At 50.7% G+C, this 20,098-nt stretch overlaps 2 protein-coding genes across 2 annotated transcripts; one reads left to right on the forward strand and one right to left on the reverse strand.

Annotated features, from left to right (window-relative positions):
- Positions 1-1,501: 1,501 nt before the first annotated feature.
- On the reverse strand, positions 1,502-3,081 carry PI3 (peptidase inhibitor 3). The gene is made up of 3 exons (XM_054573390.1): positions 2,991-3,081; positions 1,875-2,150; positions 1,502-1,637 (listed from the first exon to the last, which is right to left on the reverse strand). The coding sequence occupies exons 1-2, from the start codon at positions 3,067-3,069 to the stop codon at positions 1,876-1,878; spliced, it is 354 nt and encodes a 117-aa protein (XP_054429365.1). The 5' UTR covers positions 3,070-3,081; the 3' UTR covers positions 1,502-1,637; position 1,875.
- An 8,194-nt stretch (positions 3,082-11,275) lies between these two features.
- Positions 11,276-18,384, forward strand: WFDC5 (WAP four-disulfide core domain 5). Its single transcript, XM_054574060.1, has 5 exons — positions 11,276-11,360; positions 15,989-16,129; positions 16,223-16,363; positions 16,748-16,861; positions 18,344-18,384. Exons 1-5 carry the CDS (start codon positions 11,276-11,278, stop codon positions 18,382-18,384), a joined length of 522 nt encoding a protein of 173 aa, XP_054430035.1.
- The last annotated feature ends 1,714 nt before the right edge of the window (positions 18,385-20,098 follow it).

The following is a 20,098-nucleotide window of genomic DNA, read 5'->3' on the forward strand; positions in this document are numbered from 1 at the left end:
CAAAGAATGTCCAAAAATGATCAGTGACCCTGGCTGCTCAGCCCTCCGGGGGTGCACAGAACAGAGCCTGCAGGTCCAACGTCAGGGTTACAGCTCGGCGGAAACTCCTCCGCTGGAGAACGCTCTGTCTCAGGAGAGCCTGTGAGCAGCCGCGCTGTTCCCAATTAGCTGTTTCCTTGAAGGCTGCAGTGCTCGGCCTGGGCGCCTCCTCTAGCATCCCTGGGTCATTTCACTGACTCATGCAGCCCTAGAGCTTCTTATCTCCCCGTCGTTCTTGCTCCCCACCCCCCACCTCCTCTTCTCGCAGAATTGAAAATGCCTTTTAGGAGGTGGTAGGTGGTTTAGTGAGCATCAGCCAAGAGGCCTTGGAAGCCTGACCAGCTCTGATCTCTTTCCTTTTTATAGTTGGTTAAATGATAGGCCAGAAACTGGGCTTGAACACAAAATAGAGGGACGGCGCATAGCAGCTGGCCCGGTGCTCACAAGTGGGCATGAGAATGGCTTAGACCACTTTCATTTCTTGACTGCTATGCATGAAAATACCCTTCCTATAATTAGAGCATAGGCACTGGTCAGTCTTGAGAGTGGGAGGCTGAGCCCATGTTCCCCAGGGAAGCTGGAAGGTCCAGATGCCCGCTTTCTCTGCCTTCTCTGCAGCCACCCCGTCTGCACAGGTGCTGGTTCAAAGGACACGTGCAAAGGCTCTCTGAGGGATGTGAGGACCAGCGACGGTAAGTAGCAGACACAGAGGAAGAACAAAGTGAGAATGTATTCCAGCAGCCAGTGGCTGCAGCATCTCACTTCCAGGAAGAGGAGCGGGAGTGAAGCCCGAAGCTGCGGCAGTGCTGGAGGGACAGGATGTGCCATCACTTGCCCAGAGGCGGCGGTGGCACGCTCCGCTGTGATTCGGATGTCGGGACAGGTATTGTGGAGGAATTGGTGTCTCTGTAAAAACACCAAACTGCAGAAAAGGAAGACATAGCACTATCTAGGCTGAAAAAGCTGAGAATGTAAACTGTCATTAAAACAAGGGCCCAATATAGACACTCCTCTCTGGTCACTAGTCGGATCTGCTCTACCCCCAACTTTATGTCTCCAGAGAATACTATTCATCATTCCTATTAAAGGATCAAGGACTTAGTGTGTATAGTCTCTTCATTCACATCCTAAAATAGAATGTGGGGAGAAGATATTGCTTAACCCAAAGGAATCATATGTTGTGAATGGAGGCACCTCATGCATGAACAAGCAAAATTTCCAGATTCCCATTTCCTGGCAATACAGAGACCGTAGTTCTTGGGTTGATTATTGGATTCCTAATAGGAAGCCCTAGGACTGCACCTCTTGCTGCTGCCCCGAGCTCTCCTTCACCCCAGGAGCAGCTCTGTGGAGCCCTCCCACCCCCGCCCTCACTGGAGAGTGGGAACCCCAGCTCCACACCCACCTGCAAACTCAGAAGCCATAGGAAGCAAACAAATGGTGCGGAAAGCAGTCTTTTATTAGAAAGTCAATTTGAGAAGCAGCCCTAGGCTTGGGCATGCCCAGTAAGAGGAAGAATGCTCAGTGTGGGAGAGGGCTGTAGGGACCAGAAACGGCAGCCCTGGCGACTTCACAGGAGCGGCAAGGACTGGCTCCACCTGGTAGGAGACAGGAGAACCAGAGAGGTGATTCAGCAGGTCAAAGCGCTCGGAGGCAGTGGCGGACAGAATTGAGTCCACACGTCACCCCTCTCAGGACCCCGGTTGCAGCTTCTGAGACCCCTCAGTCTCCCCCTCACCTCCCGATATCCTCCCTCTCCCCAACCGAGGATGGTTCCCACCACTCAGCCTTCCCTGTGCCCTCAGGGGTCACCGCTTCCTCCATTCGGTTCTTACCTCACCGGGGATTCAGACAAGCCTTCCCGCAAGAGCCCTCACAGCACTTCTTGGCCCCCGGGCACTCCGAGTCCTTCAGGCAGGAGTTCGGGGGGTGCAGCATGGCGCACCTGATCAGGACCTCGGGGCAGGCACCAGGCTTACTGCGAAATTTGTGTGCGCCTTGGTTTTTGCCCGGACCCTTCCCTTTGCCTGGATGATGATGATGATCTTTGGAGTGACCGTGTCCTTGGACCACAACATGACCATGGTCCACTTCTTGACTTTTGTGAGGCACTGCAGAAAGAAGAAACGTATCCACATTCAGACCCTGCGTCCCTGCTTCAAATACCTCGTCTTCCCCATCCAGCCACTGTTCACTCGTGTCCCCCAAACTGTGACCTGAGATGGGGGAGGGTCACCACGGCTGACCCGGGTCTGTGCTCTTGGAAGGCGATTCCCTGAGCTTTGGGGAAGGGCCTGCAGGACCCAGGGGGCCTCCAGTGTCCTTCTCATGGCCATCCCTCCATTCCAAGCTCTGGTGCTCTCTCAGGGGGGGACGCCAGACTGGAGAGACTCCCAGGTGACAAGGACACCTTGTCACTTCTGAGGAAACCCAGGGGAAGGCAGAAGAGCCCCGAGACGCATGCTGGGAGACCTGAGCTCCGTCTGCCTCTGGAGGTTGCCTTGACGATTCCTCCCTCCTCTCTGGGTCTTGGGGCCCTCCTTAGTAAAATGGCGGTCTTCAAATGGCATGACACCTGAGGCTATTGGTTCTTAACCTCCCCTTAAAGGACTGATTACTCTCAGGCGCTTTTACAGGGCAGTGGGACAGGGCCCAGAATCCCGGGACTCCTCACTTCATCCTGCACATCTCAGATCCCTCAGTACCTGAGGCCAAGGCCACAGGGCATCACCTCTTCCACCACCAGTCCTCATGTCTCAGCCCCCGGGTGACAAGCACGTGGGGTCTGCTGGGCAACTGCCTACTTTTTCTGGAGATAATGGAAGTGACCGCAGGCCGAAGTGCAGGCCTGAGCCCTGCCCGGGGCTCCGCTTCCCTGTCAAGGCCCAGGTGGCCCCTGACGGCCTCTCCTCAGCCCAACCCAGCCCTAGCGGGGCCGCTTGTCCGCTCACCTCCAACGACAGCTGCGTGCACTGCCAGCGCCCCGAGGATGACCAAAACCGCCAGGACCAAGAAGCTGCTGGGCCTCATGTTGTCAGGAGGGTGTGTGGCTGAGGGCTGAGGCCAAGCCTGTTTTATGTAGCCGCAGCTTGGCCCAGCGCCAAGGGCGGGTCTGTGGTTTTACAAGGGACAGGGCCTACAATTTTGTGATTCTGCCAGGAACTATCCACCCTCATCCTGGGAGGGAACTTGGGGCTCTCCCCAAAGATTATTATTCATGGAGAGAAATGGCAATCACCGCGTTGCCTCATCTCTGATGGCACTGAGAGCTGTCCTACTTTCTCACGGGTATGTAGGCCTGCCAGCCCTTGGACACCGTCATGACCAAATTCTTTATATTTAGAAAGACTATGACGCCCAGAGAAAAGACACACATCACCCAAGGTCGTTCAGCGAGTCAGTGGGCATGTTCTGATTTCGGAACTAGGGGGCGTTCCCCCATTCCCCCTGGCCCTGCCGGCCCTACCGTGAGCTGCCCTAACAGCTTACCCCTCCCACACCAAGTGGGGCTTCTTCATTCTCCCCAGGGTGCGAAGAAAACTCTCAAAGGCCAATTTGCCTGACAAATCTAATGGCTAGTCACTGCGCATTGCCATTTCACAGGTAGCCTCTGGGATGCAGCAAAAAAGGGATAGTAAGGGTGAACGTCTAACTCTGAAAGGGGATGACGCCCTCGGACTCACAGTAAGAAGAAAGAGAACACTCAGAAAAGTAACAGGAAGGAAATAGAAAGCATCTGTACGGTGGACATCCACAGCGCCCTCCTCCTCCTTAGCGGAGCCCCCTGTTTCTTCGGAAGAACCCTTGTGCCCTTGTAGCATCAGCTGAAGAGTCAATGAGAACTGCTAATCCGGAGAGCAGGAGAGCGTATGTGCGTGCGTGCGCGGCACCAGTGGGTTGATGGAAGTCCTTCATCTGAATGGACACTAAGGGGAAGAGGTTCCCTCCTTTTGGTGAACATGCTACATATGAGTCTGGGAACTCCAGGAGCTCTGATTCCATTTTGGGAGGAGTTCAATTGTGTGAGGGAAAAAAAAATGAACGTAGTACATATGCTGATAGAAGCAGAGACAATATGGCCGGAGAAGATTCGTGGGGCCCCAGCCTACCTTTGCTCCCCGGGCCCTTGGGGCAGCTCGTCCCACACCCTTCCCACAGTTGGGTTATGACCCAGTAGCCTAACTTTCTGCCAGAGCGAGTCCGAGTTGATATTTTGTCATAGCTACCAAAGCTGAGAGGAATAAAAATTAATGCCTAGAAGTTGGGTGTTACCAGGGACAGAACCTGAAATGTGGAAGTGACTGAGTGGAGTTTGGATGAGACAGAGAAGAAAGCAGGCTAATTACTGGGTAGTAAACCAGTTGGCTATGTCCTCATCCTTGACTCTTTGGACTCAGACCACATGCCCACCAACGCCATCACATGAAGGGGGATATCAGCAAAGGTCAGAATGTTGGAGTCTGCTGGCCACTTAAAAAAGGAAAAAAGGCAGCTCATTGCAAAATAAATCGTATGAACAAAAAGTGTGTAGAACAAACTATATTCCTTAAAGACCAGCATCCAAATGGGCAGTCAGTACTCACGGCCAGGTACGGGCAGCGAATGCTTCCTGTGTATGTGCCCTAGCGGCCGACCCGATTGTCCTGTGTTCCTGATTGCCTCCCTCCGCCTCCTTCCCAGAGGGGACCACTTTCCTGGATTTTCTGTCAATTAGCCTATCCAGGTATCTTGCCTCTTTTTAATGGGTCATCCATCTTTGTTTCTTACTGATTTGTGGAGAATAAGCAATTCTCACGCATTACTAGTGAGAGTCTGTATTGAGGCAATCTATTTGAAAATAGATTTGGCATCAGCTATTAAAATTGAATATGTGCAAAATCTATGATCCAGCAATGACACTCCTAAGTACATATATAAGATAAATATTTTCACATGTTCACCAGGAGACATGCACAAGAATGTTCACAAAAGTGTGGTTTCTGGTAACAAAATTCTGGAAACAGCTCATGTTACCAAGAAAAAATAATGGCTATACATGTTATGGCATATATATAAAATACAATGACATATTATATAAGTATAAAAAGAATATGGCCATTTAATATTTATATATATTTATAAATATAAATATAACCACAGTGTGGCTTCAATTAAAATAATGTTGAATGAAAAGTACAAATCCCAAAAGAAAATATTTAGAATCATAAGCTGATACAAGGCTCAAAACTAAGGAAAACTAAGTAATAAATTGCCAAGGCACACTTATATATGTAGTAAAAGTTAAAAAGGGGTAAATAAAAATGAGGAAACTTTATCATGACAGATGCAATACAAAGAAAATTGTATTTCATATAAACAATGCAAATCAGTAAATAAATATTTAATGATTTTTATAATCATAGAAGAATCATGAGGAGCTTATAAACAAATTTAATAACTTCTGTGCAAAACCACTACAGAGAAAACTATAAAACTTCATCAAGAGGTATATTTTAACACTCTCAGTTAGAAAGGTATACATGCTAATGGATTGGGAGACTCAATGTAATAAAGATGTCAATTCCCTTCAAACTGATTTTGAGATTCAATGCAATCCCAATTAAACCCCTAGAAAGGTTTTTGTAAAAGTAAGCCAGAAAGTTTTTGGCAGAATGATTCTAAAATATATACTAAAAAATGCAAAAGGCAAGATAGCCAAAACACTCTTATACAAGAACAATTTAATAGGACTTTAATATAGCAGCTATCAAGGTTTGTTTTAAAGCAGTAGTAATTATGATAAAGTGGTATTAGAACAATGATAGGTAAATATGCAAATGAAACAGGATAGAGGGCCTCAAACCAGGGGCTTGCAGGTAGTGAGAGTATGTTTTTACAAGGTTATATTACATAAACATAGCTATAGTTATATTAAGAATGCTGCACGGCCATAACAATGTTTCCTAAGTGGTTGATGGGACAAAGGGTCAGGAGGTAGGAAAGGAGGGAGAAGGCAAAGAAAAAAAGAAAAAAAAGAAGTAAATAAATGTTGCTTCACTAAAACACTCAATGTCTGATGGGATCTTATTATATTTATAAGTACCTTAGAAAAAGAACAGATATATCTAGTTCTGTGTTTACTGACTTCCGGAAATGTCCCTGAAACCTTACCATCAGAAAAAAACAAGTTGGGAAGTAAAATCTGTGTTTTGATAATATTTCAGCAGAAACACAAAAACTCCTATATATGCCTATATTTATGTATGAAAAAAGAGCAAAGGTATGAAGGAGCACACACCGTGCTGTTCACAGAGAAGATCTGAACAACCAAGAAACGTCCGCGGGCCGTCCCCACTGCCCCAGCCAGCCTGTCACAGGACAGCCAGCAGGCGCTGCAGGCCAGAAGCCGGCCGCAGTGGGGCCAGAGGCCCGCAAGCCCAAGAGCCTGCGGCCGAAGAGGCTCAGGCTGACATTGCGCAGTGCCACCTGCAGAGGCAGGAGTCCGAGGCCAAGGGAGCCGAGGCTCTGGGTTCCCCAGGGCAGGCGCCACACTGAAGGGCAGGACGTCCGGGAGAGGGTGGCCATCCTCCAGGCCTGCTTCCCGCCATGCAGGGATGACGTCCTGGCTAACCCCTTGGCCTTTGTCGGTGACATCGGGCCAGGAACTGGTGAAAACTGCCTCATAAATGGACAGGGGCAGAAGAAAGAAATGCTTGTTCTGTAGGTTGGCATTTTAGATGCTTCCTGAGAATAGGAAGCTTTTGCAAAGCCCGAGCTGCATTTTTGTGAAAAAGCATTAAGTTATTTCTGCCTATTACATAGCAGGTCCTTTTGCTTTTGGAGAATAGCAAATCTGATTTCTTTGTACAAACTTAGAGCTTATCCAAAGATTTCATCTTTTACATCATATTTCTTAGAAATGTAATGGGTATACATTGTTTTCCTATGCCTTTTAGCTCAATCCATGTATGTGTGTGTATATACACATATATATATATGCATATATATACTTTTTCTTTCTTAGATGAAGTAAAAAAAACCCACAATTTTTAAAGAAAGAGATTTAAATTTTTTTTTTCCCTAAAGCTTTCTTGAAGGTCAAGGTCTTTATGAAAATGTAGTACATACTTGTTTGTAACCTGTGTAAAGCACCAGCCAGCCTAGCCCTGGCTGGTGTGGCTCAGCGGATTGAGCATCAACCTGCAAGCCAAAAGGTTGTTGGTTCCCTTCCCAGTCAGGGCACATGCCTGGGTTGCAAGCCAGGTCCCCAGCTGGGGGCGTGCGAGAGGCAACCATACATTGATGTTTCTTTCTCTTTCTCCCTCCCCTTTTCGCTAAAAATAAATAAATTAAATCTAAAAGGGGTGGGGGGAAGAAGCAGTCAGCCTTAAAACAGCCCTTTCTGGCTAAGGGTTAGAACAAAGGATACAGTTGTTTTGGCTGCTTTTAGTATCTCTTCATCAAAATTACTAGATGATAGAATTCAAGAACTTTTTACATGTTATTATTTCATGCACTGATTGATAATCATTTAAAAGTAAAGACTCCTTAAAAAAACACAAAAGAGAGAAACATTTGCAGGAATTAGCAAAACAACTACTGTTGAGCACTTAACATTTGGATCACAGAACTCCAAAGCAAAAGTGAAACGAATGTATGATCTGCTGTGAATGTAGAAAGAGTGAAACTTTGATCAACTAAGACGAAGGGGAGAGCAGGTGAATAAAAGAGTCAGCTCTCTGGTGACTTTATCTGTAATAGTTTCAAGTTTTAGTTTCTATAATAGGAAACAAGTTTTTAAATGATATGCTCTTCCCCAAATAGGAAACTTCCACACGGTAAAGCTGTCCCTCTTGGCAACCTTAAACATAATCAAAATCAACACCTGGTGGGTTTTGTGTCCTCTAATGAAATCTCTGATTCAGGCAATGTTCAGCTCGGCTTCAGAAATCTTTAGGTGAAAGGTCTGACCGGGACCAAGTATGTACGGGGGGCCTGCTCCTCACTCCACAGTTTATTTTCGGTTTGTAAGTAGAAAAGCCCAACTTTACAAGGGGGGCATCGGGGCCTTCACCTGAAACCCATCTATCTCTCTTCACCACACTGAAAGTGGGCAGGTGAGACCCACGTGCCTCCCGAGGTGACGCAAAGGAAGGCACACCTGTCAAGTGTGCATGCCAAGGCAGCTGGACTTGAACCTCGTCGAGCCTCCAGAGCTAACGTTCTTCTATGGAAATACAAAGGACAGAGAAGGAAGTTGAAAGAAACCACAGGGAAGTAATGTGGAACAGTCTACAGAACAATTCATCTTCTTCCTTCAACAAATAAATAGCATGAAGAAGGAGGAGGAGGAAGGGAAGGAAGGGAAGTCAGCCTTGGAGGGCATGTTCTAGATTAAAATAAATGTATGAGACTTTACAACCAATGCAATGTGCGCACCTTGTTTAACTCTGACTTGAACGCACCAAAGGTGCTAAGTCATTTTTGAGACAATAAGAGAAATAGAATACGAGGAGGATATTAGCTGATGTTAAGACAGCAATGCTAATTTTGTTAAGTATGAATGACAACAACATGGCAATTTTGTGAGAAAATGTCCTGATTTCTTTGGGATGCATATTGAAGTATTTAAAGATAAAATGTAAGATGCATTGGATCTACTTTAAAATACTTCAGCCATGAAGGGGTGGGAAGATACAATAAGGAAGGGTGGTAAAATGTTAGTTGTTGAGACTTTCAGTTATAAGATTAATCATTTCTAGGGAGCTGGTGCCCTGCAGGGTGGCTATAGCCATAAATACAGTATTGTCTTCTTCAAAGCCACTCGGAGGAGAGCTTCAAGTTTCTCACCATAACAACAACAATGAAGCTGTCATTTTTCCCCTTCTAAAGTTTCCTCCATCCTTATTTCTGTGGCTTAACAGTTAGAAACCAAATGCATTACCTGAGAGCGTTCTAAAAATGGCATCCAGTGCCAGCGATTATTCACGGGGGGTTTGTGATATTTAGAAAAGAAAACTAAGTTTGTAATTGAGTACATTTCATAACAAAATGGTAACTGTGAGGCAAGGGCAGTCACTTGACTTGTTGTGTTAAGCATTTCGCAATATGTACGTGTAGCCGACCACTGTGTCGCACACCTTAAACTTCCACAATGTTATGTGTCAGTGACAGCTCAGTGAAGCTGGGGAAAATGTTCATTGTTGAACCTGGGTGAGGGGCACATGAAAGTATTGGCTCTTCTTTTGTGTATTTTTTGAGTATTTTTATGAGACTTTTTTACGAAAAACCAAAGATTTGTTTTTGGAACTTAAAAAAAAAATGACTATTAGGTTAACACGGAAGAACAAAGTAGTTGTGACACAGACGATTGAAAATGCAGATTAATGAGGGCAACCGGACACCGCCGTCACTAAACTGCACTGTGAGGCTGCAACGGTTGCAAAAGCAGTTCCGGCAGGAGAACCGGGAGTCAAAGGAAGAGAACAGAAAGCCCAGACACAGGCCCTTACGTGCAAGGCTTGAGCTTTTGGTTCTGATTCCCAACCAATGGCAAAAGTTTGAATGATTTACTAAATGATACTAGGACAACTGCTTAATCACACAGAAAAAAGGCATTTCCCTACCTTATACCTTATGCCCAAATAAATTTCAGCTGGATTAAAGAATTAACAAGTTTTTAAAAAAAAAATCACAAGAGAATTATAAGTAAATATAGTGAGTAGTTATCGGACATTGGAGTCAAAAAGACTTTTTGACTGACCTCACATTTCTAATTTAACAAGTTTACCCCAAGAAATAGAGGTGTGACTCAAAGTGTAGGTACAAAGATTGTTGTCACAGCTTAACTTCGGGAGCGAAAAAAAATGGAATCCTGTATGTGTCACAAAAGGGAACTGATTATGTATGTTTTGGCATATCACTCTTACAAACTCCCATGTTACTGTTAGAGCTGATGATACTGGAGCATATTGCATTGCCCATGAAAAAGTCTAGCAAGTAATCTTACCTGAAAGAGCATTTCTTTACTACACACGTGTAGTGTGAAATCAGGGGGGAAAAAAACCTCATAAAATACTCTTCCTAAATAAAGCCTCCAAGGGGACGCTGGAATTCCAAAAGTAACATCAGATCGTAGGCTCCAGGGCCCTGTTTCCTGAGATCTTAGGAGCTGGCATTCTTGCTTCGACCCTGGTAGCACTTGCTCTGAGGGCTGTTCTGCGCGGGAGCACCCGCTTCTCCCTCAGGGTCAGAGAGGCCCAGGAGCTGGCTGGGGACCACGGGGAGGCAATAAGAGCAGTTCCCGCTTAGTTAGAAACGAACTGCATGTCCTTGGCCTCCAGTTTCCTCGTCTTTCCAACAGGAGGGTAGGGAGGGTGGTCCCGCCTACCTCCAGTCCTGGAAAGGTCCTATGGTTCAGAGGGACTTCTGTTTGGGGCCTCTTAGGATCCCGAGCCCCAGATGCCTCACTTCCACCGAACGACGTGGAATCTAAGGTGGGGTCCTTGGCTGGGATGATTTTTTGGCTCAGGATCCCTTAGTGCCAGGGAGAGGGTCCCAGAAGCCACCTAGATCTGTTGTGACCAGCGACCTAAGCCAAACCCAAACCTTCGCCCACTCCAGGCAGCCAAGCCAGACCCGGGCACGGGACAGTTCTACCAGATGCCACTGGAGGTGAACTCATCAAAGGCAGGGAGCACTGTCTCTCCGGCTTCCATGGAAGCCCAGGAAGAGAGGGTAGGGCCGGCCCCACTCGTGGTGCCAGCCAGGGCCAGTCTTCTCCAGTAGGGAGCTTGGGTCCTAACCCTAATGCTTCCTAGGCACCCAGAACTCTGCATATCATAGCTGACTTCTACCCCCTACCTAAGCCACTGCTAGGGCTTCAAGATCTTAGGGAGCTAGGAAAGGGAGTATTTGACTCAACAACCTTCACCCATTACATGGATGAGAAAAACTGAGGCCCAGTGAGGGATAAGACTTGCCCAAGATTACAGACCAATTCAGCAATACAGGTGGCACTGGGTCTAGCCCCCAGTTCCCAGGTCCTGCCCCCACCCATCATCAATTCTTGCACAAGCACCCTTGCATTGTGCTCTTGGACAGGGGGTGGGGCCAGGATGAGGCAGACACCTGCTACTCCATCCACCCCCTCTCCTTTCTTCCCGTACACAGCTGCTCTAGCCTCCTCGGGGCCAGAGGTGTTAATTTGGGGGTCCTTGGGCCCTGACCTTGTTACTTGCTGTGCTGCAGCAGAAACATGAGTCCGCAGAGCCACCTCCTCCTGGTGGCCCTCCTGGTTTTGGGGAGCCAGTTGCCTGCTGCCTTGGGCAGGAGGAATGGAGGTGAGTGTGGACAGGTTCCTCTGCTCCAGGTACCAGGTGGTCTCTCCCTGTCTGGGGGGCGTGCGCGTTTGGGAGAGGCAGGTAACTCGGTGCGTGTCTGTGTGTGTGCGTGGGTGTCTGCTTCTTAGTGCTTGCATCCTGTTTGTGCTTCTTCGTGCCCGTCAGCCTGCCTATGTCTATGTCTGCCAACAGCTTCTGGCCAGTTTCTCAGAGCTCGTCTGGGCCCTCTACACAGCTGAGTGGGGGATTCTGGGTGCACGCATGCCCATCCCTGCGCTGTACGTGTGTATCTTTGTGCCTCTGCACGTTGGCGGGACAAGCCCGTGTGTACCCCCCGGCCCTGGTTGTCTCCGCAGAGGTGTGTGGATCTGTCGTCCTCTGTGGCCAACAACGCCGTGCCCAGTCTGGTCCCGACTCATCTTGTTTCTGTTGGTCTCAGGCCTTCCCTGTCCCCCACCCCAGTCTGTGGAAGCCACTCAGGAATTGAGTAGGGGTGTGGTTTCTGGGATCTGGGATCTGTTGGGAGGAAGTTGTAGCCCTTCTTCTCTTCTCTCCGCCTCCCCCCAAAAGGCTGGGGCTGGCTTGTTGTCAGGTACGGGAGCCCGGGCTGCCAGAGTAGTTAGACAGGTGCCTCCCCACCTGGGTGAGGCCTCCACTTCCATGACCTTCTGGGGATGGAACCCTCTGACCTACATATACCTGTGTAACCCTGGCCCTGCCCTGGGGAAGCACGCGGTCATGGGGACAGCTCCCCTCCTCTGAGGGGCCCTGGGGAGCAGTTCCTGGCCTCCTCTGCGCCCCTCCAGTCCGGCCTGAGCCTCCCTCAGAGGCAGGGCTCTCTCCCTGGGATGAGGCGGTCTGGGGAGGAGAGCACTCAGAGCTGCCAGGTTATTGAGGAGGGAACGATGCTGGCACGTTCCAAGGCCAGACCCCACGCTGGCTGTGACTCCTGCCGCCACCACGTTCTTCCCCACGGCGAGGCAGTGAGGTCATGACTATTTTTATCTCCATTTTGCAAGTGGGAAACCACTTGCACAAGGCCAAAGACTGACTCTGAGTCAATGTCAAAGGTGGCAGTTGAGGGCAGGTCTTTGGACTCGGGAAGACCCGCCTCCCAGACATACTCCTTGTACAGTGAAGTCTCACTGCACAGGTAGACAGCATCCTGAGGAGCAGTACACGCTGGCCTGCCCATCTTGTCGCCTCTCCGCCCTCCTGATCTCCCCATGCGATCGCTGCCTGGCTTGGCAGACATTCCGACAGGGGAGGAAAGAGCAGAGTGAGGGAAGGGACGTCTGTTTATTTTCTGTGAAAGTACAGTCACCTCTGTTTATGAGGTTCCCTCCGTTGCCTCCCCCACACATGCCCTCAAACACGTCGGGGGGTCTCTGACAGTGAGAAGCTGGCACAGTCCCTGATAGAAGGTGTCTCACAAGTGTTTTCAATGGTTACATTGTGTTGTGAAGAGGTCCGTGTCTGTGTAGCTCTGGGTGTATGGTTGTGTGCACGGCTGTGTGTGCACGTTCATGTCTCCACTCATACCCATACATATGCTATGTGTTTACACATACATAACTGTGTATGTATGTCTGAATGTAGGTGTGATTCCCAGTGTGTGTACAGGGTGGGCAAAAGTAGGTTTATAGTTGTGAGTCTACAAAACACGGTTTATTCTTGTTATTATTTATTATTGTTTTATTTTCCATATGAATAACCATAAGCCCACTTTTGTCCACCCCTGTATTTATGTGAGTAGGCATGTATATATGGCCGTATGCCTGTATATTTGTTCAGATGCACATATATGACTGAATTTATACTTACATAAAACTATAAGAGATACACACACGTACATGAATGAGTCAAACCATATGAAATTGCTAGTTTTGTAAATCCAAAAGGTTGAACATCAGCATTTCATACAGGCAAGCCCATAGCTAAGAGTGTGCGTACATCTAAGTGCACTTGCGTATTTGACTATGTACGCGTCCCTAAGTCTGTGTGCATAATTATGTGTAGTTCGGCGGGACTGAAGGGGCGGGACTGTCCTCTGAGTCAGCATATCCGGAAGGTGTACACGTATCCTAGGGCTGTCAGCGTGTGTCCGTGCCCGTGTTTCTGGGTGCACGTCCGCGGGTGGGGAGCCTGGATGGGGGGAGGTGGTTGGGGAGCTTAGGAAAGGTAGAGGAAGCCTTGAGCGAAACCTGCCAGACTCTCTCACCATTGTCCCTGCACCGCCCCACGCTGTTGCTGCCACAGTTCTGTCCGCTTGAAATGCCAGTTCTCATCCTCCCTTCCTGTCTGTCTGTCTGTCTTGCCTCAAAGACAGGGTGCGGCGGGCTGGCCGCCTAAAACACCAAGTTAACACAAATCCCTAAAACAATGCCACTTTCCACTCCAGTCCTGGCCCGCCCCACCCCCACAAGCTCCTCTGGGACCGTGACCTGACCCGCCCCCCTCCGCCCAGCCCACAGGGAGCTCCTGCTCTCCATTCAGGCAGCTCCGTTGGCCCTGCTTCTTGAGGCTTGACACCTCCGGCCAGGGCCAGACCTCAGCTCCTCTGCGCCGCCCGCCGCCTGGGAGGAAGAGGCTCAGGGTAGGGGCTCCCTCACAGGCTAAGCTGCTCTTTCTCCAGCAGGGGGCAGCAGTTCAGTTCCAGGGGTGTCTGACATTTTGGCATCTCTGTGCCACACTGGAAGAGTTGTCTTGGGCCACACGTTAAATACACAAACACTAACGAAAACTAATGAGCAAGAAACGAGGTTTTAAGTTCATTTACAATTTTGTGTTGGGCCACATTCATAGCCATTCCGGGCTGCACGCGGCCCGCGGGCCACGGGTTGATCACCCTTAAACTTTAAGCCAACCCAATTACACAACTCAAGTTGACTTTGAGCGCTTACAGTGTGAGCAAGGTGCCTACTATGTGTGCAGCTGGCGCCCAGTCAGGGGCTGGAGGGCGAAGGTGGACACAAAGTAAAGTTACAGCGCTGGATCCGGCTGCCTCTGGTGGCTCTTGACCCTTTTCTCAGATGCTAGACTGAAGTGAAGGCCAGGAGCGAGTTCTTGTTCCCAAGGCTCAATGGTGACCGGAGCAGAGGGGAGGGCAGGTCACAGGGGCGCTGCCCCGAAAGGTGAGGGCTCCATATGCGTGTGGGTCTGGGCAGCCACTGCCCCTTTCAGGCCTTGATTCCTCCTTCTAAATGGGGGAAGATACTGATTCAAGCCTTTTGCATGAAATCTGGAAATGGCCCAAAATCCTACCCAGAAGAGTGGCTAGGTAAGCTCCAGGACAGAACATTCTAGAGCCATTCAGAGGACTGCCTGGAAGACCAAGTTAATACCAATCCCTGAAACAATGCCATTTGCAGCAGTGACGAGCACATCGCAGACATGGCTGATGGTGACTGTGTGACAATGTGCCAGGCTGCCGACCGTGACACCCCTGCGGTGCTGGTTCTCCCTTCAAACCTTCTTCTTTCAAACAGTTCCTGAGCCCCCGGTCAAGAGCTGTGCTTCAGCCTCGCGGGGAGCAAAGCTGGCGGGGGAGGGGGGGCCTATGGTCACAGCTGCTGGCCAAGCACGAGAGGCAGAGCCACCAACTCTGGAGGAAAGATCCTTTGGGGGTGCATGGGGTGCGGTGGGCTGACCGAGCGCACCTGGGGCCAAGAAGCAGGATGTGGTGTCTCAGCTGAGACCTGAGGAGGGGCTGTAGGAGAGCATCCCGGGCGAAGGGCACAGCTGAAGCAAAAAGAGGTGGCTTGGAGTGGACCAGCGGCCACAAACAGTGAAGCAGATGAAGCCAGAGAGGCAGGCAGGGGCTGTACCACGTGTGGCCTTCTTAGCGCAGGTGAACTTCATTTTCCCCCTGTCCTTTGTGTCATCTGAGTCTTCAACCTGCCCAGAAGGAAGGGGTCCAATTTCCAATTTCACAGACAGAAAACTGAGGCTTGGAGCAAAAGCAAAACAACACTTGCCAACCATTTGCAACGAGGATGGACCTTGAAGGCCTTACGCTCAGTGACGTACGTCAGGCAGAGAAAGACAAATACCATACGATCTCATTTGTATGTGGAACCTAAAAGACAAACAAAAGAAAACAAAACCTCCTAATACCAAGCTCATGATACAGAGAACAGGCTGGTGGTTGCCAGAAGTAGAGGGGCGAAGGGGTCAAAAAGTGCAAACCTCCAGTTTCAAAACAAACAAGTCACAAGGATGTAATGTTCAGCATGACGACCATAGTTAGTAAGACTATTGCATATTTGAGAGTTACTAAGGGAGTAGACCTTAAACGTTTTCATCACAAGAAAGAAAAGCGTTTGACAGTGTATGATGGCGGATGTTGACTAGACTTATTGTGGCGATCATTTTGCAACATATAACATACTGAATCGTTATGTTTTACAGTGGAAACTAACAAAATGTGCTATGTGGATCATACCTCAATAAAAGGACTAAAGAAGAAGTAAATAAATAAAAGCAAGCTCACCCCAAAATACAGATAATAACTGGCCAAAGGACAGGCAAGGACTGAAGGGAGAATTCAGAGCCGGGGGCCCCAGGTCAGCCTTACCCCATAACTCTGACCTGCCTCCAGCTGCGATGTTTGGGGGACTCTCTTACAGAGAGACGGGGGGGATGTCCACCTGACGATGAGCCCTGCGTCCTGTCGGTGCCTGACCAGTGCCTGGGGGACAGCCAGTGCCCCTCAATGATGAAGTGCTGCTACAAAAACTGCTTCCGCCAGTGTGTCCGCATGGTCGCAGGTGAGTGTCCCTCTCCACCCGGCTGACCGACCGCCCAAGCGCCCAGCCCCGGGCCGAGGCTCAGGACGCGCTCACCCAGCCCCTGTATTGCAGTAAAGCAGGGCGCCTGCCCCGAGGACCGACTGCAGTGCCTCAGCCCCATTCAGCACCTGTGCCGCCGCGACTCCGACTGCCGGGGCCTCAGCCGGTGTTGCCTGGGCGCCTGCGGCCGGGACTGCCGGAGCCCCGTCAGAGGTGGGGCTCTGGGGGCTGTGGCGGTTCCTTCCCTCCCCGAGCCCCAGCTCTAAGCTTCCACCCAGTTCGGCAGGATACCTCCCCAGAAGCCGGCGCCCCCCTGTGGCCATTATTGGGGAGGTGGATGGGGTGTGGGGGTCCTGTCAGGATGATGGAGGGACTGGGGATCCTCGGTTCTCTTGGTGAACTTGCCATGCCCCCTGGACCACAACCCTAACGGGCTCTGAGCTTCCCTCCACCGTCGCGAAAGCCCGGCCGCTGTGGGGAGTCCTACCTTAGCGACCAGCAGGGCTGGGCTGATGGGGTCCGGAAGGGGGATCAGAGCCCTATTATGGGAGGTGGTTAACCCTTTCCTGCTCTCTCCTCAGGCTAATTCTGGTTCAGGGTCCGTGGCTCTGAACCTCCGGATGGCATTCCCAGGGGGAAGAGATGATGAGGGGGCCTGGGACCTGCCGCCCAGGCAGCAGCATCTCTGCCAGCAGCAGTTCCAACCTTCCGGTAAACACCGACCTGCTGTGACTTCCCCTGCCACGCGTCCACCCCTGGGGTTTCCTCCTGGGAATCAAAATCCATGGCCAGACCTCAGAGGACTCCTCTTGGTACCACTGCCACATGAGCTCCTCATCCTTCCTAACACCCACCTTCACATCTCTTTGTACACGTGTTTCTTCCACCTAAAATGCCCGGTTCAGGTAGGCCTCTCCCTGGAGGGGGGCCCAACCCCCACCTCCGGCAGCCGGACCACCTGGAAGTATGTTTCAGCAGTTTCCTGAGCGTGTCTGTTCACACCACTTTCCTGCCTGCAAAAACAGCCCCGGGCTGTTCCCTGTACTGCCCCGGCCCCGGGTTATCCGGTGCTTTTTCTTAAGGGCACTCACTTTCATCTATAAATACTGTCAAAAGAAAATCTCGATGTCACTCCTGTCAGTGGGATAAGCAGGATCACTTGCCACAAAGAAAATATAATTGCAAAAGCAAATGCCATGAAAACAGCTAAGTTCCATTAAAATCATGTCTGATACAACAATATTAAATAACATTATTAAATTCTAGCTGGATACTGCCACCTGCCCTGGCTGGGAGCCTGAAGCCAGCTCTCCGCTGTAATCAATGCAGGTCAGCAAGGGTTAAAGAGCTTCACGTCACAGGTCTCTAACCTGAGACTGTCTCCCTGGGGGCTCTTTCTCCCAAGACTCAGTGTTGTATAACATTGCCTCCCAGGTACACCCTAAGGTCATTTCAAATTGCTCCACATTTGGGGAAATGTCTCAAGAGCAGTTGAGGTGTCATTACTTCGGGGAGCGCGTCTGTATCCACCATTGGATAACACCTCATTCACCTCCATTTCTCGAGGGGCTCAGTCTGTAGTCAGGGCCCCGTGAGGAGCGGGGGAAGTCAATGAAGTAACGACAGCCATCCCAAGGGACAGTCCTGGACCCAGAGGGCTGGACTCCTTCCTGCCTGCCCTTTTCACCCAGGCTTTGCAGGGGGTGAGGGCGGGGTGGGGGGGAAGGGACAGACTGCTCCCTGCTTTTTCTGCTGGGTCTGCTTGTGTGCACTGGTCGAAGCTGGGGCTGGCCAGCCAGCTGCGGAGGCAGAGTTGAGAATCCTGGGTCTTCTTTCCTTGTTCCCTGCATGATGCACCCTGGTTACAGGGGCGTCACTGCTCTGCTCTTCTGTCTGCCCTGCTGGCAGATGGAAAGAATTCTACTTCCTCGCTGTCATAGTCCTTCGTGCGGGATTCAAATGCCTGAGCTGTTGACTCCAAAGCAGCAAATGCTAATTATAGGGATACAAGGTGAGGCCTGGGAGAGGAGAAGAACACCCTGAGAGCCACTGACGCTGTGAGCGAGGCTATTTCCCTTACTCCTCCTGGGCCTCAGTTTTCCCCATCTATATACTCAGGCGCTTAGCATAGATAATAGGGCACACCGTATTGCCTGTCCACGCACACCCCTCCCCTCCCCTCCCTCTTCGCAGCTTCACTGGGCGAGCGTATCCCTCCCTGGTCCCATGATTAGGCGGTTGGCCCTGAGCCTGTTTTGGCTAACGGACTGTGGGCGCAATGACAGTGTGACCGTTTCAGGGCACGGCACCAGCCTTCCTGCAGCTTCCGCCCTCTGCCGTGAGAAGAACTTGCCCAGGAGCCACTGGTCTCAGCACGAAAGACACGGGGCACAGGCTGAGGTGCCTCGGCCCGTCCTCACACTTACTTGCAGGAGGGAAGTGAATGTTTGTGACCGGAAGCCAGTGAGATTTGGTGGATGTTTGTTGCAAATTGACTGCAGTAAGAGCTGGTCTAATTCAGGGCATGGTTATTAAACTGTAGTCAATTCTCACACTTTTAAACATCATTCTGTTCATCCATCCTATAACACTGAGAAAGATGGGCCCCCTAATTCCCATTTGACACTGAAGAAACAGAGGCTCTCACCAGGATTAACCCATACCATAGGCCCCCTTAGATACTGATAACATCAATGACAGTAAAAATTGCAGAGCACTTCGCCTGTGCCCAGAGTTCTGTCCCAGGCATCACAGCCAGCAGGGACGAGCAGGTCCAGAGCAGCCTCAGGAGGGCCTGGGGTTTGCCTCCGCTTGAGGTCACCTTCTCCCCAAAGCAGATCCCCAGGGGCAGCCCTAGAGGGCGTGAGTTCCTATCTCAGCTCCTGGCTGAGTGCCCTGAGCAGGTGACTGGGCCTCGTTTGTAAAAGGGGGAACATAAGCCCCTGTCCTTCTCAAGCTTATGTCAGCGATACCTTAGACAACTCCCCTGAATCGGAGTGACTGGCACGTGTCAATTTGGGAAGCTCTTATTACTGCTTCTCCTGTGTCAGAGAAGCTCCGGTTGAAATACCTCTTCAGAGGGGGCCCCGTCCTCTGAGTGACCCCTCTTCCCCCTGGTCCCTGACTTGGGAGGATGTCCTGGCTGTAGGGCCCAGTCCCCAGACACCCTCACACACCCCAACCCGAGTCAGGAATAGAAACCACCGCCTCCGGCCGCCCGCGGTCTCCCTCCCTCCCCCGGCAGCGATCGATGCGGCCTCAGCCGCGGGGGACAGACGAAGGCAGGGAAGGAGGAGGCAGCAGGGCCTCCGCAGCAGCGAGGCTCGGCGGGGCCGCCGGGCACAGCAGCCCCGGGCGGCCAGCAGCTCCCCGGCCTCCGCGCCTCCGGGACGGACGCGCTGGGCTGCAGGTAAGGGGCCGCCCTCCGGGAGGGGCGTGGCCCGGGGGAAGGGGCGGGGGCTGCCTGCAGCTCCCGGCGCTCGTGCAGTCTCCTTGAGACCCCGAGGAGGGAGCAACGTGGGGTGACAGCACTTTGGGCTGATCCTGTTCCTTCACCTGTGAAACGGGATTAGCACACCTCTCCAGCGGCGCTGGGGTAGGGATTCAAACCACTGAGGAGTGCCCCGAGCCCAGAGAAGCGACCGGCACGTAGTAGGTGATCAAAATGAGCGTGGAAAGAGTCTTGAGAATCACAAAACCGACTTTCTCACCTTACCTGTGCCATGGACTAGCTGGACGATTTTGAGCACATCACTTAATCTTTCTCACTGGTCTTCAGATTCTTGTCGGGGAAGGTTTGTTGAATTAATAATTGTCCCATTTCAAAGAGCAGGAAGGTGAGTTCCAGGAAGAGGCCAGGGTTGGCCCACAGAGGGGCAGCCCATGGGTGCTGGAACTGGATTGGAGGCTTCATTTTCTGAAGCCAAGTCCCAGAAGAGGCGTGGGAGG

This window comes from Pteronotus mesoamericanus, unplaced genomic scaffold (assembly GCF_021234165.1).
Source record: "Pteronotus mesoamericanus isolate MK-2021 breed Mesoamerican mustached bat unplaced genomic scaffold, CSHL_Meso_final contig_25, whole genome shotgun sequence".
NCBI classification, from domain to species: domain Eukaryota; kingdom Metazoa; phylum Chordata; class Mammalia; order Chiroptera; family Mormoopidae; genus Pteronotus; species Pteronotus mesoamericanus.

What these genes read in the sequence shown, in the direction of transcription:
- WFDC5 (XM_054574060.1), top strand. Translation starts at nt 11,276, where the DNA reads ATGAGTCCGCAGAGCCACCTCCTCCTGGTGGCCCTCCTGGTTTTGGGG. An exon ending in CTTGGGCAGGAGGAATGGAG is followed by an intron (nt 11,361 to 15,988) that starts GTGAGTGTGGAC and finishes ACTCTCTTACAG; the next exon opens with AGAGACGGGGGGGATGTCCA. An exon ending in GCAGCAGTTCCAACCTTCCG is followed by an intron (nt 16,862 to 18,343) that starts GTAAACACCGAC and finishes CCCTCTTCGCAG; the next exon opens with CTTCACTGGGCGAGCGTATC.
- PI3 (XM_054573390.1), bottom strand. Translation starts at nt 3,069, where the DNA reads ATGAGGCCCAGCAGCTTCTTGGTCCTGGCGGTTTTGGTCATCCTCGGG. An exon ending in GCACGCAGCTGTCGTTGGAG is followed by an intron (nt 2,151 to 2,990) that starts GTGAGCGGACAA and finishes TTCTTTCTGCAG; the next exon opens with TGCCTCACAAAAGTCAAGAA.